The sequence below is a fragment of the Erpetoichthys calabaricus genome, chromosome 17, assembly GCF_900747795.2.
Source record: "Erpetoichthys calabaricus chromosome 17, fErpCal1.3, whole genome shotgun sequence".
Lineage (NCBI taxonomy): Eukaryota > Metazoa > Chordata > Cladistia > Polypteriformes > Polypteridae > Erpetoichthys > Erpetoichthys calabaricus.
Window position 1 is genome coordinate 21,879,500 of NC_041410.2, and position 23,874 is coordinate 21,903,373.

Here is a 23,874-nt window from a genome sequence, read left to right on the forward strand (position 1 = left end):
GCTGCTGAGATGGTCGGTCTACTAACAGGTTGTCCCATCTCATCAGAGAATTCCTGAAACCCTTTCAGAGTGACCACTGGGTTTCCTGGTCACCTCCCTGACCAACACCTTTCTTGCCTGGTCACTCAGTTGGCTGGGTGGCCAATTCTAGGAAGAGTCCTGATGGCTCCAAATTTCTTCCATTTCACAATTCCTGAGGCCACTGTGTTCCTGGGAACCCTCAAAGCTTTAGAATGGCTTTATTCCCTTGTCCTGATCTATGTCTCGACACACTGTGATCGTGGAGATCTACAGAGAGCGTGCTTTGACCTCCTTCGTCCTGACATGCACTGTGTATCTAAAGACTTTCTAAACGACACCCAATCAATTCAGTTTGCCACGGGTGGACTCCGGTCAAGTTGTAGACTCATCTCAGTGAGAATTAAGGCAAACAGGAGATAGCTGAGCACAACTGTTGTTCTGTTCTGTGTGTCGTGTTGTATTGACCCCATTTCTTTTTGACACCCACTGCACGTCCAACCTACCTGGAAAGCGGTCTATTTTTGAAATGCCTATCCTAAGGTTTCTTCCATTTTTTGCCCTAAAAGGGTTTTTTTTTGGGAGTTATTCGTTGTCTTCTTAGAGAGTCGAGGCTGGGGGGCTGTCAAGAGGCAGGGCCTGTTACATTTACATTTACATCATTTAGCAGACGCTCTTATCCAGAGCGACTTACAACAGTGTTTGTTAGTTTTTTTCACATACCCCTTGGGGTCAGAGCGCAGGGTCAGTCATTGTACAGCGCCCCCTGGAGCAATTACAGGTTAAGGGCCTTGCTCAAGGGCCCAGCAGAGTAGGATCTCTTTTGGCAGTGACGGGGATTCGAACCGGCAACCTTCGGGATACCAGCACAGATCCTTAGCCTCAGAGCCACCACTCCGCCCTGTTAAAGCCCATTGCGGCACTTCTTGTGTGATTTTGGGCTACACAAAAATAAATTGTATTGTATTGTAACTGGGAGGGCCACAGCAGAGGGTTGGGATACTTAAAGGAATGATAAAATTTTGATTTTTTGATTTTTAATAAATTTGCAAACCTTTCTAAAAACGTGTTCTCACTGTGTCATTATGGATTATTGAGTGTAAATTGATGAGCACCCAAATGGCAGATTTTCCCACTTAAAATTAAATCTGCAGGATAACAAAGTGTGCAGAAAGTGAAGGTGGGGGTCCAACTATTTTCTGAATCCACTGTAAATTACTACACAGACAAATCAACTGATTGTCTTGTTTATCTTTTACAAATGGAGGCCATTTTTAATGTTATTACCTTTTCAGGAATAACTGAGATTGCTGCATGGTAATGGACAGGCGCGTTTACAGTAAAACAATCACATCATGGCAATAAATAAAAATTTCACAATCCTCCCTAAGAGTTCTCAAAAGTGTGTGAATAAAACAGTAATGTAGCTGTTTAATTCAGTGTGTATGTTTATTGTGAACTTATCACCTCATCATAAAATTATCTTCTAGGTGTATCACCACAAATCACCGGATCCAAAGTTTCTCCCAGTAATATGAACTCCAGGCCCTAGAAGGCAAAAAGATAAGACATTATGAGATCATAAAACATTACTGTATCCTGATATATTTGAGAGAATATAGTTTTAAAAAGTTATCTTTCATTTTATCGGCATTATATTTTATTCTTAGCAGGGATGACCGGCTGTCACTCGGGTTGGAAATAAGTGAAACAATATCCATTTATTATTTGGCAATTAATTTATTACTCAGATATTCTTCAAAAGTCAAACTGCCGTTGTTAACGAATAACGGATTATAGTGGCTACAAATCACTTAAAGTGCCTTATGATACACAGCGTTTTTCGTTTCGCCATTAGGAGCAAAAACGTGTACAGTACATTCCGTCTTGATCCTACTCCTACTCACCGTAACGAGTGGGCTCTTTGAGGTAAACTCCAGTAACTTGAAGGGATTGTCCTTGTGCTTCATTTATGGACATCGCAAATGCAAGACGTACTGGAAATTGAAGTCGTTTGAATTTGAAAGGGACTTCACTCAAAATCATCGGGAATGAGAAAGGCCTCCCCCTTTCCGATTCCAGTTAGAAGAGCAGCCTCGATTACGTGTGGATGACGTGACAGTGTTGCCACATTTGTCACAACCTTAATATGTAATTTGTTTCCAGATTAATTTAGGATTTTCCTTAATTTTTTGAATCATGTTCATGCATTTAAAATTTTTTTATTAATCGCTGAACTGTAGCTTTTGGGTACTTGCTCTTCCTCTCACTTGGTGACTGCGTTATGATGAACATCGGGACAGACACATGTTCTTGCTTATTGTACCGAGCATCGAGATGGAAAGACCGAGACACCTACCGAATGGAAGTTAAGCCCAATAACAGGCACGTTTATTCCACAACAGATCATTTACAGCAGAGTCTTTTAGCAGAATCAAACTCACGAACGCTCTGTAAAAACAACACTTCACTAGGCAGGTTATTCCACTCTCGAGGAGTTCCCGATCGTGGACCAGCGAGAGTCTTGTCTCGTGTCCCTTTCCCCCGTTATCATCTGTAAGTCTGTTTTTATAATGCCATGGGAGTCTCCGCCTGCCTTCTCAGACTTCAAAGGTGTAACAAGAAAGTTCCAGAGGTTTGTAGAACGCAGCGCTCCGCACACCTGTGAATAACCTGCTGTCAATCACCTGCCCAGACCCCGCCCATCTCTAGAGTGACCACGCTGGCCTTTACATTATTTATTAGATGCAAGAGCGGCGTTTGGGGATGGCAAGTGGGGCGACCGCCCTAAGCCCCTCTTTTGAGGTCCGTGTGTCCCCGTTCGAGCGGATTTGTCAAGTTATATTCTCCAGTATAGATCAGCCATGTCTCAGGACAGGCTTGGCGGTCTGGCAATCCTATCTGTAGTAAAAGGACATTTGCAGATCCAGATTAGACTACGAAGATGTCATCAACTTTTCCAATTGGAAGGCAGGAAAAGTGCATTTTCATCCCTGAACCTGGAAACTGGTAAAGAGATTTCATGATGATACCTCTACGTTAATTTCACACTTCCTTTTGAAACACTGAAACTCACATTTTATTTGTAGGCCATAAACATGTCTGAATATCAATGCCCAAAAACATGTCTCGCTAATGATATGACATCAACGTGAGTTATGACTATGACATCCTGCATATTGAGACTCAGAGTATACTTGTAATTTGGGTACGTTTTCTAGAAGAGGCCCTGCTAATTTCCGCATAACACCGCATCGCATTTCGCACTGTCCTGGTATGTTGTGAATTATGAATTGCACTTTTTTAATAGATTATATCATTATATTTTGATAAAGTCCACGTGTTATCTTGCAAAAATTTAGCTGATCAGCGTAATGAGAAAATCTGGTGTATAGTTATCCTTATTTTTATTAAATTTGCACGTAAGTTTATACAGTCCACACATACCAGTAACAGCGCTTGACGTGACCGGCCCCACGTGGTGTTGGCCAGCCCGAGGCCCCGCACACCCCCTATGGCCGCCTCTGCTTTGATGACACTGCTAAAGAAATGCATCAACTAATTGACTGAAGCCTCAGTTCAAGCAGGAGTTGGAATGAAGCTGTCGTGATGTAGCAAAGTCTGAAGGAGTTTTGCATCAGGATCTACGCATCCTTTCACCATCTGAGACGTACACATGAGAGTCGGGTCCCATTCGGGATAAATAAAACAAGAAATGTCAAAAGAAAACTAGTTTTGGCTGCAGACACAACATAAAAGGTGTCGCTTCTAATCTTATATCACAGCTCCAGTTGATTCAAAATTCTGCTGCAAGAGTCCTTACACGAACCAGCAACAACGAGCATGTAACTCCATCCTGCTTCGCCTCCACTGAATCCCTGTAAAATTCTATTAATAACCTACAAAGCTTTAAATGGCCATGTGCTGGACTACATCATGACCTTCTCCATCACTCTGCTCCTGTTTGCCCACTAAGGTCCTCTGATTTTGGCAGTCTTGCTGTGCCCCACACTAACCTGCACTCTGTGGGTGACAGGGCCTTCAGCTGTATAGCGCCCAGACTTTGGAATGACCTCCCTGTGTTATAGCGGGTCCGCGGCTCGAAATGGATGGCCAGTTTTTTTTAAACAAACAATCGCCACACTCGCGGCTTAAGGAGGGGGCGTGGGTGTTTCTGCACTGAAGGGCACAGGTGCGTGATCGCCCGTGTCTGTAACACACTCCCCCATTATAACTAGGAAAAGCGAGAGTGCGTAGGGAAGAGAGAAAGACGGAGGGTAAGGGAAAAAGAAGGCTACCGGACCAGTGTTGGAGGACCGGGCATTTAAAGGGAAGTTTCCAGTCTGTTGTTTTTAACCTCGTCATAATTGGATTTATTTATTTTTAATGATGGGAAAGTGAAGCCTCGTGAAGCTTAGAGGCTTTCTGTCTTTTTGTGCCGAAAAAGGTTCGAAGCTTTGAAGCCTCAGTATGGACAGCGACATCTAGTAGTTAACTGGGCCCAAGGCAAGCTCTCAAGAGCGCAAGTGAAGCAACATTCATTGTTTCAGTCTCATCCATCCATCCATTGTCTCCCTCTTATCCGAGGTCGGGTCGCGGGGGCAGCAGCTTGAGCAGAGATGCCCAGACTTCCCTCTCCCCGGCCACTTCTTCTAGCTCTTCCGGGAGAATCCCAAGGCGTTCCCAGGCCAGTCGAGAGACATAGTCCCTCCAGCGTGTCCTGGGTCTTCCCCGGGGCCTCCTCCCGGTTGGACGTGCCCGGAACACCTCACCAGGGAGGCGTCCAGGAGGCATCCTGATCAGATGCCCGAGCCACCTCATCTGGCTCCTCTCGATGCGGAGGAGCAGCGGCTCTACTCTGAGCCCCTCCCGGATGACTGAGCTTCTCACCCTATCTTTAAGGGAGAGCCCAGACACCCTGCGGAGGAAACTCATTTCAGCCGCTTGTATTCGCAATCTCGTTCTTTTGGTCACTACCCATAGCTCATGACCATAGGTGAGGGTAGGAACATAGATCGACTGGTAAATTGAGAGCTTCGCCTTGCGGCTCAGCTCCTTTTTCACCACGACAGACCGATGCAATGCCCGCATTACTGCGGATGCCGCACCGATCCGCCTGTCGATCTCACGCTCCATTCTTCCCTCACTCGTGAACAAGACCCCTGAGATACTTGAACTCCTCCACTTGGGGCAGGATCTCGCTACCAACCCTGAGAGGGCACTCCACCCTTTTCCGGCTGAGACCATGGTCTCGGATTTGGAGGTGCTGATTCTCATCCCAACCGCTTTACACTCGGCTGCGAACCGATCCAGAGAGAGCTGAAGATCACGGCCTGATGAAGCAAACAGGACAACATCATCTGCAAAAAGCAGTGACCCAATCCTGAGCCCACCAAACCGGACCCCCTCAACGCCCTGGCTGCGCCTAGAAATTCTGTCCATAAAAGTTATGAACAGAATCGGTGACAAAGGGCAGCCCTGGCGGAGTCCAACTCCTCTTTCAGTTTATCTCTCTGCCCAGATGGTCAGTATAATTTGTGTGTGTATGTTATATTACAAATGATGTTATTTGCTAGGCTTTCTTTTAGTATTGAATGTAGTGACTGATTTATTGCCTTGTATTCTATTTAATGCCTTTGTATATCCTGTGTCTATCTGTTTTAATGCTCTATTCAGGAAGTATCTGTTTCTAATGTTACATATACCTGCTGATTCTTTTTGAGACTCTGTGAAGCACCATGAGCATGGGAAAGTCGCAATATAAATGTATTATTATTATTATAGGAATCAAACTTAGAAGCTGGTCTCTTATGCTGTCATTTCACAGCAGCGTATCGAGGACAGCACTAACCAGGCCGAGTAAGAAGCTAATCCACTCACTGTACATGATAACTTAATCAGGTTTAATCTGGCGATGTTAAGCAGCTACCTTGGAAACAGCCTTTAAATTCATCATATATTAAACAAATTGTTTTAAAGTTCCAGGCCACGGTCACTATGCAGGGGGTACTTGAGGGTCCACATCAGTGACAGGTGGGACTGGTCTCGTTGCACAAGAGAGGGCAGAGCAGGCTCTTTTTTTTTCCTTACAGACTGTTCTTTTAATTTGGGTAGTGACGTCCTCCATGGCTTCTACACAGGGCCGTCTTAACGTAGGGGCACTGGCCGGGGGCCCACAATATTTCTGATGTACTGGCTATGATGTTGGTAAGATGGCCCTACGAGTTCTACAACTCTGTGATGGTTGGTGTGATTTTTCTACACTATGGTGTGCTGGGTTGGTAACATCACTTCATGAGAGGCCCACTGAATCCACAAGCTAATTTAAGTCTTTCAGGGCTGATGTTGACTTTTGTCAAAATTCAGGAGTAGAGGACAGTAATCAGCTATAAACTGCAACAAACTCACCCTTACATTTTAGTTCGACTCTCTTTGCTAGAAGGAAAGTTACCTAGGTTTGTTGATTGAACCTCGATTCCTTATCTGTGCATGAGTAGCAAAGAGTATGCAACCTCTAAAATGGCACCGACATCTGGCGAGAGACCAAAGCGAATGTGCAAAGCAAAATACTCCACGGACGTTTTACGTAATTTTGCTGAATAGGACTCTGACCTGTCGGACTCCGAGTTTGATGCAAGTGACCTGGAGGTGGATTTCAAAAACCAAAGTGAGGTACCAGCATCATCTCGATCGGTCCCCAGCTGATCGTGGTGCTGAACACTTTCGTGTAGCTGATGCACCTACAGCAGCGTTTGCCTGGGAGGACCACCACTTACGATGACAAGAGGTACAAACCATATTGCGCCACACTGCAACCGTCGCCACCACCCACTTGCTGTGCTGTGCAAGCTCAATATGGGACACACTGTGGACTCCCTGGTGGAAGCGAAGGAGAGAATTAAAACAAAACAGTGCCATTATGAACAACGCTGCACATCCTCTCTCTGACACACCAACACAGGACTTTCAGACGATGAATATATTCAGCAGGAGGGGCTCCTTTATATCAACACAGCAATATGTCTGTATACACTAATCCCTCTTCCATCGCGGGGGTTGCGTTCCAGAGCCACCCGCGAAATAAGAAAATCCGTGAAGTAGAAACCATATGTTTATATGGTTATTTTTATATTGTCACGCTTGGGTCACAGATTTGCGCAGAAACACAGGAGGTTGTAGAGAGACAGGAACGTTATTCAAACACTGCAAACAAACATTTGTCTCTTTTTCAAAAGTTTAAACTGTGCTCCATGACAAGACAGAGATGACAGTTCTGTCTCACAATTAAAAGAAGGCAAACATATCTTCCTCTTCAAAGGAGTGCGTCAGGAGCAGAGCATGTCAGAGAGATAGAGAAAAGCAAACAAACCAATAGGGCTGTTTGGCTTTTAAGTATGCGAAGCACCGCGGCACAAAGCTGTTGAAGGCGGCAGCTCACACCCCCTCCGTCAGGAGCAGGGAGAGAGAGAGAGAGAAAAACAAACAAGCAAAAATCAATACGTGCCCTTCGAGCTTTTAAGTATGCGAAGCACTGTGCAGCATGTCGTTTCAGGAAGCAGCTGCACAAAAGATAGCAACGTGAAGATAATCTTTCAGCATTTTTAGACGAGCGTCCGTATCGTCTAGGTGTGCGAACAGCCCCCCTGCTCAATCCCCCTACGTCAGGATCAGAGAAACTCAGCGCAAGAGAAAAGTAAGCCGGGTAGCTTCTCAGCCATCTGCCAATAGCGTCCCTTGTATGAAATCAACTCGGCAAACCAACTGAGGAAGCATGTACCAGAAATTAAAAGACCCATTGTCCGCAGAAATCCGCGAACCAGCAAAAAATCTGCGATATATATTTAAATATGCTTACATATAAAATCCGCGATGGAGTGAAGCCGCGAAAGGCGAAGCGCGATATAGCGAGGGATCACTGTATTATCTTACTCCTTATCCACAACCTCGCCCCTCCATATCTGTCTGACCTCCTCCATGTTGCCATTCCCTCCCACATCCTTAGATCCTCTTCCTCCATCCACTTGACTGTCCCCTTCGCCCGTCTTACCACGATCCACAAGCTCTGGAACTCACTACCATCTAAGCTTAGAAATATCGAATCATTCTCACTTTACAAATCTAAACTTCAAACTCATTTGTTTAAGACTGCTCTTTTTCTTTGACTGCCTGATTTTAAATTTTGTATTTCAGTTTTGTTTATAATGTGTGTTCTTCTATTGTTCGGTGTCCTCGAGTGTTTAGAAAGGCGCCTACAAATAAATAAAATGCATTATTATTATGATAATTTGTATAGCTTTAATATTTCATTCTTTGAAAATCTCCTTGAGACAATTAACTGCAATGAGCACTGTTGGTTCATATGTATGGACCAGAAAGTTCTGCGTATCTCACTGGGACAGCAGTCAGAGTCACATAATTCCCAGGATTCCTCTGGGAGTGGCACAGCAGAGCCAAAAAAGTGACACTGGAATGGCCAGCTAGAAAAAAACCTACAGCTGGGTGCCAAAAGCAGCAGCACACCTCGCATGGTGGATCCAAATCAAGTGCTGCTGCCTACACCGCTTCATACTAAGCTTGGTTTGATCAAGCAGTTTGTCAAAGTCCTATCAAAAGATGGAGCCCGTCTTATGGATTTAGGCCAAAAGTTTCTGGGTTTGTCTGAGGCTAAATTGAAAGATGGCATCTTTACCAGTCCTGAGATTAGAAAACTGATTTCTGGTGCAGCATCTAAGGATGCATTGAACAACCTGGAACATGAAGCTTGGATATCGTATCTGAGTTTTTAGGCAACAATAAACAATATAAAATATATTAGTTAAGGCTTTGGAATTCAAACCCTGATATCGTGGGTTCAAATCCCACTACTGACACTGTGTGGCCCTGAGCAAGTTACTTCACCCACCTGGGCTCCAATTAGAAAACCAAAAGAAATGGAAACAATTGTATCATAAATGTTGTAGGTCGCCTTGGATAAAGACGTCAGCCAAATAAATAAATGCAAATGTAGTTAAGGTTGGGGAGCTGGGATGCAACGTGAGTCTTAAAGTTCACTCTTTGAATTTGCGTTTGGAATGTCTCATTGAAAATCTTGGAGCAGTGAGTGAAGAGCAGGGTGAAGGACTGCATCGGAATATTGAGGACATGGAAAGAAGGTACCAGGGACATATGGAAGTCAGGACACACCAGACGAAGGGCCGCAAAAAAAACTAAGAAGTGACAAAAAATATGTAAGTCCATGAATATGTGTTGCTGTTCTCTTCACATACACATTTGGAAATTGTAGATGGACTAAATATTACATTGTTAGACTGATTTAGAATCTACTCTCTCTATATAAAATCCTAAGCCTGCAAGTGCAGCGATTTTATGTGACATTTTTATGTCACGCTTTAAATCGGGCTTATTTTAAAGCCTACATATATATGTTTGGTATGATTCCTTTCAGAATTTATTTAATGTGATGTTGTTAGATTTTCAGATTCTTATTCCGTTTTAAATTATAAACTAAAATATCAAGAAAGTCGTGGTTTTTATTTCTGATCAAGTAAACTTTCTTTCACAGGAACAAACTATTAAAAAAAATGATCTACTCATAACACCAATGTCTGTATTTAGGTGATTTAGTTAGCTGAAGGTCGAGTTACGATGACCCACTGCATACCACTTTAGTTTTCACCTGATTTTTCCTGTTATTTAATTGAGTCATTTTTTAAAAAAAGTTTTTTTTTTCTATAAGAATGTCAGTTAAAACAAATGGATGGTTTATTTAGTCTCTTATAAATACTCATCGAGCATGGTGGACCTCAGTTTAACGGGAATACTCCAATCGGTAAGAGAGTAAATATTTTATTCTCATTTCATGATTTTTACTCCGTTAAATAATAATTATTTTTTTCTTTTACATATTTATAGAATTTTGTGATTTTGAACTCCAATAAATAGTTTTTCTTTTTGTACATTTACATATTTTACTAATATTCCGGCCGCAACTGGGGGATGGGCGCCGAAGGTGGCAGGGGGGGCTTGCCCCCCTAAGTAATGCATACATGAATAAATGATGTAGTTTTATAAAATTTTAATTACATTTCTTATCAATTTTGTACTTAAAATGTGACCTGATGGAAACATTCTAATTGTATTCTTATTGTTTTCATGAATGCAAATAAAAATAAATATTCACAAGTAAACCTATTTTTTATGAGTTTAATCCTGCAGACTTGTATGACAATAAATGTCCACTAGATGGCAACAGTGAGCTTGTAAACTACTACGACGCTGAATTCTCCACTCGTCTAACTCGACAGACTTCGCGGAGTTCACGGAGATTCGCTAAAGAAACCGCACCGCTTACTGTTTTAGTAATAGTGCTGAATGAAAAACATTATAAGCAAAATATGACAGATTTGGCTAAATTTTAAAAAAGGTTTTAAATGTTTCAGTGTGTTGAAAGGCTTAGAATCCTGTCCACTATTTTTTTTTTAAACAAATACCCATGTAAAAAATAAATGATACCAATAGATTCAACTCAGATTCAACAATGTCAGTTTAGCTATGATATTGATGAGTGTTTGTGTAAGAGCCATTTGCTGGTTAGTAACGTTATGTTAAATTGACAGAAGTATTGTCTTAGTTGCGTTAAACTGTTCACCAGTGCACAGTCTATGGGAGATTCTATTATAAATCCCACAAGCTACACTGAAATGGAATATTCTAATTATTTCTTGTTCCTCTGAGTACACATTAGCCCCAGTGTATGAAGACTCAGGCTGATCCTGCCTTGCCAACTCAGTAGCAACTCGATTTTAGGAAACTGGAGAAGACGCAGCTACAGTTGGAAGTATTTGATCCTGCATATTTCCCCCTTGACATAAACTACTAGACTGAAGACGCATTTGTATTCTCTCGCTTTCTGTGGCCTTCAGTGATACGGATGGTTAGTCATTTGTTTGTTTTCAATTTACTACTGGTTGTATTGTGTTTTATTGTATTTTATTCTCTGTTTATTGTATGCTTTAATGTAAAGCACTTTGGCTACAGCATTACTGATGCCCTGTAAATATATTGATATTGACGTGAAGTAAAGTGAAGTGAAAGCTGCTTCATGTGCCGCCAATGCATCCTTCATTCATGGAAGCTACATGGGAGCCCCAATTGAACCCTTAAAATCATTAAGTACCTGGCTAATGCCTTTATGGATGGTGACATACAGTATCTGGATACTTTGCAGTTCTTTGCATAGACTTTGAAGAATTGGAGCACCAGGCATGTTGAGCAGTTGGCTCCGAGGCTCACAATGAAAAATGAACCAGCAGCCTTGTAGCTTGAAGCGCTCTGCCTTGGCCTGTTCAATGTGACTTACAGTACCTGGCCAGCTAACTGCTGGGTTTTTCTTTTTTTTTTTGTGCTACAATCTTTTTTCTCGATTCTGACTTGTTCTAATACATCAGCTGTACTCACAAGCTTACAACACCCTCAGTTTCTTAGGGGATTTGAAAGAAACGCGGATGTCTCCATCTATGTTAACTGACTTCGACAGATGCACAGTAGAGTCCATCCTTGCTGGCTGCATAACATTCTGGTTTAGCACCCATTTGGCTTCTGTAGATTGTGGTGCGGCTCGATCAGAATATTACCAGTACAGAGCTTCCATTTGACCAGGGCATCCTGCAGGATCCTCACAAATTACACCACTAGGTGCAGGCAGGACCGTCTTAACAAACGGGTACAATGGGCACTGGCCAGGGGGGCCAGCAGTGTTTCTGATGCCATGTACAGTTTGTTTCAGTTTTGAAATCAAAACAGGAGCCCCACCACACCACTTTGCCCCGGGGCCTATGATGCTGTTAAGTCGGCCCTGGGTGCAGGCCCAATTTTTATCTCCAAATCATATGAGTGTACAGTATATCATCTCAGGTTGTATTTAACACACAGTGTCGTATTTACTGTCTTCTTCTACAATACGCTACCGAGGCTGTCCGTTTGTCTGTCCAGGATTTTAAATCACCTGTAGCTCACAAACCGTTTGACCTGAAATTTGGTACACATACTGTATACTATGTGACGTCTACTGTACACTTTCGGGGTGATGATTGAACTCCAAGGTTATTCCTCTTTTTATTTTTATTTTATTTTATTGTAGAAGCAACTCTCGGCAGCGGCCAGCAGGGTTGCTGTGTGGCGCATGCGTACGGGCGCCCTTCTCATCCCTACCACCTTTGCCGTCACTTTCCCTACCTCTTCATATCTTAAATCATTCTTGATGCAGATTGAAGACAAAGTGCCAGCTTAAGTGAAAAATTAAGAAAAACGTACTAAGTAACAGCAACACAAACACTGACTTAACCAGTTTTAACGCGAAAAGATGCCGACGGAAGAAGAGAAGAAGCGGGCCACTAGGGCGGAGAAAAGAAGAGCTGCTCAGGAAGCAGCAAGCACATCAACCTCTGAGCAGACCAATGATAAACGTACAGAGAAAGAGGATGAAAACTACAAGTCAAGTGTAGATAGATAGATAGATAGATAGATAGATAGATAGATAGATAGATAGATAGATAGATAGATAGATAGATACTTTATTAATCCCAGGGGGAAATTCACATACTCCAGCAGCAAAAAATATTAAATTAAAGAGTAATAAAAAATGCAGGTAAAAAACAGACAATAACTTGAATAATGTAAGTGTATTCGTGCAGTGCGCCATTACTGGTCTGTTAAATTGTTGTGTGCAGACCCTGTTCACTCTATGGTTCTTGTTTTGATTTTTCCCATGGGGTTGTGAACAATGTGTGATGTACACAAAGGAAAAAAGTCATCTATTCATTTTGCCACCCTGATTTTGTGTCCACTCCATCAAGATCATACAGATGACAACTTTAAAACACCAAAGTTGATTCTAACCAATGTTAAGCTGTTCAGATTGTAAAAGTCTTGCTTGCTCCTTTTTGGCTCTTAACATTTTTCCACCTGCCAGAACTGTCTGTCGTCTGGCTTCTTGTCGCACAGGTTTACGTTCATATTAGTTAACAATTTCTGATTTCTACCTTATCTGATGAGCAGACATTCCAAATAAAGATATGAATGGAGACTGGGCTGTGGGGTAACGAAGGGGTTAGAACTGCTGCTTCACAGATTTGAGGAGAAAGATTTAATTCTGGTCAGGTCACTGCTTATGTAGCACTTCCACAATTCCTGTGCCCATGGGGCTTTTTCTTCTAGTATGTCAGTTTCCATACACATTTTGAAGACATGCAGGCTAGATTAATTGGCACCTTTGTGTATGTGAGTGTGGCCGGCGATATACTGGTGGCTCATCTTGGGCTAATTTCTGTCTTGCACCCTTTTGCTGCCTGGAAAATGTGTGTGTTGAAAATTAATGAGCTTTGTTTTTACATTTACATGTATTTGTTTAGCAGGTGTTTTTATCCAAAGCAACTTATAAAAGAGGTGAACATAATCGAGTAGACTTCGGTCTGGGGGACTGTTTGGGAATACGTGTCACAGGACAAGGTAACAAAACTGATCACCACAACTGAAGAGCTCCAAACAAAATACAAGTGAGTAACAATTCCTCAGTCAGAATTTTTGAATGGAGGTGGGCAGCTCATTTCACCAGCTAGGAACTACACATAAAAAGTGTATGGATTGAGATTTGATGCCAAGTAGAAGTGGCATCACCAGATGTGGTTCATCAGCATCAAGGATCTGAACTTAATACATGTGTTACAGGGAGCCAATACAGTGATCTGAACAGAGGACTGACATGTGTCTGCCTAATAAATAATTATTAAATTTATTTATTTATTAATTTATTTTATTATTGATCGCCAAACTATGCGACTCTTCAATTCCACCAGAGGGGGTAAATGTTGAACATTATTCAAGTTATTGTCTGTTTTTTTTTTTTACCTGCATTTTTTATTACTCTTTAATTTAATATTTTTGCTGCTGGAATATGTGAATTTCCCACTGGGATTAATAAAGTATCTATCTATCTATCTATCTATCTATCTATCTATCTATCTATCTATCTATCTATCTAAGCTGGCAGAAAAGAGAAGCTTCAAGGAAATGATGTTTTGAATTGAAGACTCACCTCTGCTCCCCATTTCACTGGTCAGGTGTCCTGTCTTCAATTCAGAAAGTCATTTCCATGAGGCTATACATTTCCTGTTTATGATGTGCTCTGATAATTCCAGTAGTGACTATTATGGACCCCAGGGGCACTTACAGCTGACACAAGCGGGCAGAGACACTAGTTTGCCACACGGGCACATGTTTATTCACGTGAAGGATTGCTTTTTCTCTGCTCCCCACAGCACCGTACACAAAGCACCAAATGCACAATCCAACACAAAAGCTGTTCCTCCACCTTCTTCTTCCTCCGCCTCCTCTCCTCTCCCGGCAAGCTTCGTCTGCCTCTTCCCGACTCTGGCTCCCTGAATAGAGTGAGGCATCCCCTTTTATGTTGCTCATTGGCGTGTTCCAGGTGGCTCATTAGCGTTACCTGGAATCACTCCCAGGTGTGATGGAATTTCAAGGTAAGTTCTCCCTGGCAGCCCCAATTGCACCAAACTCCAACTCCCAGTGTGCCTTGTGAGAATCTGTGGTGTCACAGCCGCCCAGGAGGGCTGCCCTCTAGTGTCCCAGGGGAGGTAGTGCCTTGCAGATGCTCTCTCTGCCAGTCTTTCCATCCAGCTGGCATCCCGGCTGGGTAATGGCCATGGCCACCCATCACACTATAGCAATATTTTAGCAAACAAAGCATGTGTTTTGTGTGCTTTGTGCATGCAAATGGATACTGATATGTGGAATACATAGTTATTCCTGCTGTTCCCTCCAGAGGACAGTACGGTATTGGCTACAGTCTCTGATATCTCAAATTAGATGAAGGACCACCATCTACAGCTCAACCTGGCAAAAACCAAACTTCTTGTGATCACGGCCAGCCAGTCTGCTCATCCTTCCATCTCTGTACAGCTTGGCTCACTGTTGCCAACACCTGCAGTACAGTACACAACCTTGGTGTGGTAATTGATGGGCAGCTTTTTCTGACAACGTTTTTACTGTTTCTCATTCATGCAGGTTCACGCAGTACAACATCCGCAAGATCAGACCTTATCTGACAGAGTATGCAGCACAACGTCTGGTTGAGGCTTTGGTCTTGTCGCAATTCGCTCTTGGTAGGAGTACCCGCATGTGCTATCAAGATGCTGCAGATGATCTGGAATGCAATGGCCCACCTTATATTTAACCAGCCGAGGCGGGCACATGTCACCCTTAGGTCCTTAGGTCGCTACATTGGCTCCCTGTAGCAGCACAAATTAAGTTCAAATCCCTGATGCTTGCCTACAGAGTAGTCAATGGGTCAGCACCTGAGTATATGGAGACACTGGAGAGGTGCTATACACCTGCTCACTCACTCAGGTCTGCCAGGGAACAGCATCTGGTGATGCCACCTCTGCATGGTATCAGGTCTCAATCCAAACTATTTGTCATATGTAGTTCCTAGTTGGTGGAACAGGCTACTCACCTCCATCCGTACTGCTGACTCCCTCAATGTATTTAAGGAGTGACTGAAGACCCAACTGTTCTGTGAATATCGGTCAAATTGTTGGAAAAAAAGACAAACTTTGCTCTGCGATATTTTATATCCATCCATCCATCCATTTTCCAACCCGCTGAATCCGAACACAGGGTCGCGGGGGTCTGCTGGAGCCAATCCCAGCCAACACAGGGCACAAGGCAGGGAACCAATCCCGGGCAGGGTGCCAACCCACCGCAGGACACACACAAACACACCCACACACCAAGCACACACTAGGGCCAATTTAGAATTGCCAATCCACCTAACCTGCATATCTTTGGACTGTGGGAGGAAACTGGAGCACCCTGAGGAAACCCACGCAGACACGGGGAGAACATGCAAACTCCACGCAGGGAGGACCCGGGAAGCGAACCCGGGTCTCCTAACTGTGAGGCAGCAGCGCTACCACTGCGCCACCGTGCCGCCCCGATATTTTATACTCTTGGTTAATTTATTTTATTGATTGTAATCTATGATTGTAAATGTATGAGTTATTACATCTTTTCACTTGTGGCAATCAACTTTTGTTACCTGTCCTTTTACACTTGCTGAACAAACAGGCCCCTGCCTAATGTTACTCAATCGCTCTTCTGTAAGTCACTTTGGACAAAAGCGTCTGCTAAGCAAATAAATGTAAATGTAAATAATTGTGCGACATGAGTAATCTGAGATTTTTTGTTTCAAATTTCCTGTGGACATTTTCCGCATTGTTTGCTGTCACTGTTGGCTTCTATTATATTGATTTTAATTTCACCATGAAATGATAAGATTAAAATTTTTTTCTCAGCTATCACTACAAACTACATGTGGTAAATAACTTATAGAAAATACAGTTGTCCCTTGAAATTTGCAGGAGTTAGGGGCACAGAGCCCCCGAAAATCTGCAAATACATTTTGGGCCTATGATTACTGTGTATTCTAAATTTATTGCACTAAATTGGATGCAAAAAGTTGTGAAAAACACACGATAGAACGATCACTGTGCAAGCAAATCACTTGTGTGAGACCGGCTGCTGAGACAAACATGTGTGGCGTCCCCCAGACAAACTGCGTAGTTCCATAGTTCTTTAATGAACTGTAACTAATAAATGTGTGTATATATGTATGGTAGTAATGACAAAATGAGTAATATCACAGATACAAAAGAAACCCAACAAAATACCAAGCACTGAACAATAAGCGATAAACACAACACAGTCCAGTTTTGCAGATGCAAATAATGGTGGTGTAGTTATGACATATGAACAGCCTCCTAAAAAGTTACGTAAAGTTATGTCTTACCTTGATCCCGATGTTGGGAGCACTCCCCAGACAAAATCACAACAACAAGTGAGCACAGAAAAAGAATATAAATCCAGAACAAAACTAAAATCTGATGGCTGTAATTGTAATCCAGTTGTGCAGTGAAGTAAGGACACCACCAATGGTGATCTTGCTGGCTTCTATGGCTCACTTTTAAAACTAGCACCTCAACTTGTGTCAAGTAGAAGCTCTCATGGCAGCCACCGAAGCTGCCCAATGATGCAGTACTCAAAGGGCTGCTGGGATTTGCAGTCCATTTAAGTAGCAGTGCTACAGGATTGCCTGCAATTTTCAGCAATAGGTCACAAAACTTGCAGAATAATTTCCATTTAATTATTGATGACAATCCCACAAAATTTCCGGATCTGTGAACCATAAAGCCATGAATCTCAAGAGCTGACCTGTATATCATTTATAGTATTCACAACTACACAAAGACCAACATGAAGGAAACTCTAAAAGTACAAGCAAATAACACCAAATTAAAAGATGCCTATGGAATAAACATTCATTAATGCCTACCTTCCAGTGATCAGGTCTGACGGTTAAAGGGTTTCTTCTTAGATCTAATTTAGTCAGGCCTGTTAAACCGATGATTCTGTCATCTGGCAGTGAACGAATTAAATTGTACTGCATGCTGAGCACCAGAAGACTTTCCATATCTGAAAATAAGGCAAAGAAGTTACAAAGGTATGGAATCGGCTTGCACATGTGGGAAGCTCACTTTAAATGGACTGAGTAGTTGTGAGCTGCTAGACATGCAAGATGTATCTGTTTTCTACAAGTTTATATTCCCTGATGATTTCTGTAAAATAATAAATATATATAATATCTCCAAAATCAGAAAATTGAGACTTTGTAAAACTGCAATTATTCTGCCTAGTGGTGACCAGAATACACAATAAGAGTGGTCTCCTGCAGCTAAGTCACAGACAGAAAAGGTGAAGCTGACAACATTGTGTCATACAAAGTAAATAAAGAACTAAATCAGATTTCTTTAAACAGGTAAAGACAAAAAGGTATATTCATAGTTGGCACAGATTCAGAAGGTGCTCAGTTTCAAGCTGAAACAACTCCAGGAAATGATTAGGAAGCAAATTGTATGGCTAAATTCCTAGAATTCAAGAAGCGATTTCTTTAGAAGAAAACAAAAACTCCTGGCACTTTATGCAAGGTGGGCGACCTGCTCAGTCTTACTGGGATAAACTATACACTCATGGGCACGATAAAGTATATGGTAGTCATGAATGAATGTTGTAACATTACACTTGGTGATTATGTTCCATTTAAATTTTTTTATATTATATTTGCAATTATCGAATAGCACACCCAGCTCCTATGTGGAAGTGTGCTTAATGAGAACAAACTTAACTGAATTGATTGTTTAGAAAAAAAACGAATAATGCAGGGGTGGGCAAAAGCAATTTACAGCTGTGAGTATGTGAGGCTGCCAATTTGAGCACTTACTGTATGAGATTGTACCAGGGTGCACTGTGCCAGTGTGACATTCTTTTGAGTTAATAAAGCTACTGTGTTAATAAAACTATTATAATAATCATAATCAACCCCCTGCTCGCTTCACTCGCCAACCCCCAGCCCAACGCTGCACGCATGCCTCTTTGTGGTTCTGTCGCTCGCGTATGGGGATGCGGTTGTACAATTTAAACAGATCTTTATTTTCATGGGAATTGTTACATATGCATAATAGAACTATTTTACATTACAGCGAGTAATTAACCATATTGAAAAAGAATAAAACGTAATAATTTGAAAGTAAATTATGTTTCATGTTGCGTTGAGGTATTCCTTGCGTAATATGATTTTGTTCTGTTTGGCTTTGAAATTAACACACAAATACTTTTTAAACTTACACTTTTACTGTAAAACTTCAGTAAAAACAATTTCTTTTAATTCAGTTTTCGTCAATATCGCATTGAATTTTTATCCTGTGTTTGGACTTTCATCGTGACAGTGCAACATATTAACTGATTGAATTTCGTTTCTTTCCCTCTATTTAATAAAATGTTTTTCGAATGTTTGTCTCTGTGATTTGTTAATTGTCTTTTCAAAAGCTCTTCTAGCGGGAAACTGTTAATGTTTTAATACGAATGGCATATCAAGATCTCCTTTGGTATCTAATGTTATACATCCTTCTTTCAACAGTAATTAGTGCGGTGGAAGACCGGACGGTGTTAACGGTTGTATATATTCTTCGGGATATTGTAAGTTGATGTTTTCATTTTCCACACCATCACCACCAACTGTTCAGTATACTCTATCGATACGCATTTAACCATTTTGCAGTGTAACCGATCGACATTTTTGCCATCAACTTCCTTGTTTCTCGGTGCTAGGATTGCCCGTGTACTCATTTCTTCTGTTGATAACCCTTCGTGATGAAATTCTTCAATAAGATTTGGACATAATACATCTTCTTTAATTGGGAACTTAAAGTGAGGAAAAAGTTAAAATTTATAAGAGATGAGAGAGCAGAAACTGTGTCTGTCTAAAGCATTCACACGATTGAGAGGTGAGAGGACCGTGGGCATGGTTGAATATGGTTGAGAGGTGGGTGTGACTTGAAAAAATCTCATGTCAAAAGTCTCGTCTCGCGGGACTTGAAAAAATCTTCCAAAAAGTCTCAGGATTTTTTTTATATAATAGAGAGATGTGTCTTTTTCCATACAAACAACTGTAAACCTACTTCTTCCCACCCCTGTATAGTAACTAAGTGGTTAAACAATTCAGACCTTTTTTCCATCTAAGAAACATACAATTTGACTTGGATTTTCTGAACCTTCTTTTTTACAGGGATGCCAAAGTCAATCCCAAAATCATAACAGAAATCAAATCTGGATGGGATGTCGGTCCTTTGCTGGCCCACATGCACTCACTCAGACTTTGTCCAGACTGCTACACACTCATTTAGAACTGGCAACGTTTAAACCAAAATGATCTACACCCATACTAACATTTTCACAATATCTCTGTCCATGCTAAAACAACCAAAAACGCATATGACGTAGACGCACACCTACATTGGGCTTTGTACATATTGGTGGAAAAATCCTTGAAGGGGTGGTAACATTATCGCCAAACTACGGAGACCGGTAAATTATTTGCCTTTTGGGCATGTATGCAGCATTCAGATTGTTCAAAACGCAATTTATATGCATGCAGGTAAGCAACACAACAAGCATCATGGAAAGCAACCTTTCTGTGTCCGCTATGTTGGAATGTTTTTCTTTTGTGAAAGGTGACCAATCAAGGAATGTGACATTGTAAAGAGCAGGATCCAATAAAAGAAGGACATGAACAAATCGGAGTGCAATAAGAGTCTGCATTTTCAAAAAATACTTTTCACCAGTCAACACCATAATGCTGAGGCTGTGTTTTCAGAAGGATATGACTCAATTTTTGTGCTTTTGTAATTGAAAATTTAGTAGTGCGGACAAGGCCTCGGTTTTCTGTTGCCAACTAAAGTAACATGCAGGTTTGTAGGATGTGCAAGGAAGCCTAGAGAAAAGCCATGCAGGCATACGCTAACCACAAAGACTCCACAGACTGACTTGGCTGAGAGCAGAACCCATGTTCCCAGAACCGTCTGACACAAGTGTTTAAAACTATGGAATCAATCCACCACAACAATAGCATCACCACTTAAACACAAAATAAGAGAATATTGTTGCATTCGTACCTATCAACAGCATGGCTCCTTAGTAGTCAATACTCCTGTCTTATAAGTTCAGGAAACCTGGTTCAGATTCAAGCCCAGTCACCGGCTCTGTGTACTTTGCATGTACCCCACATGTCCAAGTGTTATTTACACCTCATACTTCAAATTACGTCTGATATTCCAAAGACATAAGGTTATTTTTACAAGTAGAAATCACCACAAATGACTCGTCATTTCATTTTCTTGCTTATTTAGAACATTAGAACACTCTAGACTAGAACAGGCCATTTCAGCCCAACAAAGCTCGCCAGTCCTATCTACGTATTTCTTCCAAAAAAACATCAAGTCGAGTTTTGAAAGTCCCCAACATCTTACTGTCTACCACAATACTTGGTAGCTTATTCCAAGTGTCTATCATTCTTTGTGTAAAGAAAAACTTCCTAATGTTTGTGCGAAATTTACCCTTAACAAGTTTCCAACTGTGTCCCCGTGTTCTTGGTGAATTCATTTTAAAATAACAGTCTCAATCCACTGGACTAATTCCCTTCATAATTTTAAACACTTCAATCGTGTCACGTCTTAATCTTCTTTTGCTTAAACTGTAAAGGCTCAGCTCTTTTAATGTTTCCTCATAATTCAACCCCTGTAGCCCTGGAATCAGCCTCGTCGCTCTTCTCTGGATCTTTTCTAGTGCTGCTATGTCCTTTTTGTAGCCTGGAGACCAAAACTGCACACAGAACTCCAGATGAGGCCTCACCAGTGCATTATAAAGGTTGAGCAGAACCTCCTTGGACTTGTACTCCACACATTGCGCTATATAACCTGACAATCTGTTAGCCTTCTTAATGGCTTCTGAACACTGTTGGGAAGTCGATAGCTTAGAGTCCACTATGACTCCTAAATCCTTCTCATAAGGTGTATTCTCGATTTTCCGACCGTCCCATTGTGTATTCAAACCTAACATTTTTACTTCCTATGTGTAATACTTTACATGTAGTGACATTAAATTTCATCTGTCACAAATCTGCCCAAGCCTGTATGCTATCCAAGTCCTTCTGTAATAATATAATGGATTCCAAATTATCTGCTAATCCACCTATCTTGGTATCATCTGCAAACTTAACCAGCTTGTTACTTATATTACTATCTAAATCATTTATATATATTAAAAATAGCAGCGGCCCTAGCACTGACCCCTGTGGAACACCACTCTTAACATCGGCCAGTTCTGATGAGGTTCCTTGCACCATCATCCTCTGCTTCCTGTGCCTGAGCCAATTCTGCACCCATCTACAAACATCACCCTGAACTCCCACTTCTTTTAATTTGATGCCCATCCTCTCATGTGGCACCTTATCAAATGCTTTCTGAAAGTCCAGATAAATAACATCATCTGCTCCACTTTGATCATATCCTTCTTTTGCCTCCTCATAGAATTCCAGCATGTTAGTAAAACACGACCTCCCTCTTCTGAACCCATGCTGACTGTTCCTAATCACTCCTGTCCTTGTCATGTGTTGCTCAATCTTATCTTATCCTTAATAATTCCTTCCAGTAATTTTCCTGTGATGCATGTTAAGCTTACTGGCCTATAGTTGCTTGGATCTGCCCTGTCACCCTTTTTATATAATGGAATGATATTTGCCATTTTCCAGTCCTTTGGAATCTCTCCAGTGCACAGTGACTTCCTAAAAATATGTGTGAAGGGTTTATACAGTGGTGTGAAAAACTATTTGCCCCCTTCCTGATTTCTTATTCTTTTGCATGTTTGTCATACAAAATGTTTCTGATCATCAAACACATTTAAACCATTAGTCAAATATAACACAAGTAAACACAAAATGCAGTTTTTAAATGATGGTTTTTATTATTTAGGGAGAAAAAAAATCCAAAACCTACATGGCCCTGTGTGAAAAAGTAATTGCCCCCTTGTTAAAAAATAACCTAACTGTGGTGTATCACACCTGAGTTCAATTTCCGTAGCCACCCCCCAGGCCTGATTACTGCCACACCTGTTTCAATCAAGAAATCACTTAAATAGGAGCTGCCTGACACAGAGAAGTAGACCAAAAGCACCTCAAAAGCTAGACATCATGCCAAGATCCAAAGAAATTCAGGAACAAATGAGAACAAAAGTAATTGAGATCTATCAGTCTGGTAAAGGTTATAAAGCCATTTCTAAAGCTTTGGGACTCCAGCGAACCACAGTGAGAGCCATTATCCACAAATGGCAAAAACATGGAACAGTGGTGAACCTTCCCAGGAGTGGCCGGCCGACCAAAATTACCCCAAGAGCGCAGAGACGACTCATCCGAGAGGTCACAAAAGACCCCCAGGACAACGTCTAAAGAACTGCAGGCCTCACTTGCCTCAATTAAGGTCAGTGTTCACGACTCCACCATAAGAAAGAGACTGGGCAAAAATGGCCTGCATGGCAGATTTCCAAGATGCAAACCACTGTTAAGCAAAAAGAACATTAGGGCTCGTCTCAATTTTGCTAAGAAACATCTCAATGATTGCCAAGACTTTTGGGAAAATACCTTGTGGACTGATGAGACAAAAGTTGAACTTTTTGGAAGGCAAATGTCCCGTTACATCTGGCGTAAAAGGAACACAGCATTTCAGAAAAAGAACATCATACCAACAGTAAAATATGGTGGTGGTAGTGTGATGGTCTGGGGTTGTTTTGCTGCTTCAGGACCTGGAAGGCTTGCTGTGATAGATGGAACCATGAATTCTACTGTCTACCAAAAAATCCTGAAGGAGAATGTCCGTCCATCTGTTCGTCAACTCAAGCTGAAGCGATCTTGGGTGCTGCAACAGGACAATGACCCAAAACACACCAGAAAATCCACCTCTGAATGGCTGAAGAAAAACAAAATGAAGACTTTGGAGTGGCCTAGTCAAAGTCCTGACCTGAATCCAATTGAGATGCTATGGCATGACCATAAAAAGGCGGTTCATGCTAGAAAACCCTCAAATAAAAGCTGAATTACAACAATTTTGCAAAGATGAGTGGGCCAAAATTCCTCCAGAGCGCTGTAAAAGACTCATTGCAAGTTATCGCAAACGCTTGATTGCAGTTATTGCTGCTAAGGGTGGCCCAACCAGTTATTAGGTTCAGGGGGCAATTACTTTTTCACACAGGGCCATGTAGGTTTGGATTTTTTTTTCTCCCTAAATAATAAAAACCACCATTTACAAACTGCATTTTGTGTTTACTTGTGTTATATTTGACTAATGGTTAAATGTGTTTGATGATCAGAAACATTTTGTGTGACAAACATGCAAAAGA

At 41.6% G+C, this 23,874-nt stretch overlaps 1 protein-coding gene across 3 annotated transcripts in view; it reads right to left on the reverse strand.

The window, feature by feature from the left end:
* Positions 1–23,874, reverse strand: part of si:dkey-1h4.4 (leucine-rich repeat protein SHOC-2) — a 42,637-nt gene that overhangs the window by 2,607 nt on the left and 16,156 nt on the right. For 2 of the 3 annotated variants that reach the window (XM_051920470.1, XM_051920469.1), the window contains exons 4-5: positions 17,426–17,565; positions 1,486–1,566 (exon numbers count right to left, since the gene is read on the reverse strand). In XM_051920470.1, coding sequence (XP_051776430.1) covers positions 1,498–1,566; positions 17,426–17,565 — 209 coding nt within the window. In that variant the 3' untranslated portion in view covers positions 1,486–1,497. Of the gene's footprint in view, positions 1–1,168; positions 1,567–17,425; positions 17,566–23,874 lie in introns of those variants that run through there. The other variant, XM_028823687.2, reaches the window with a different exon arrangement.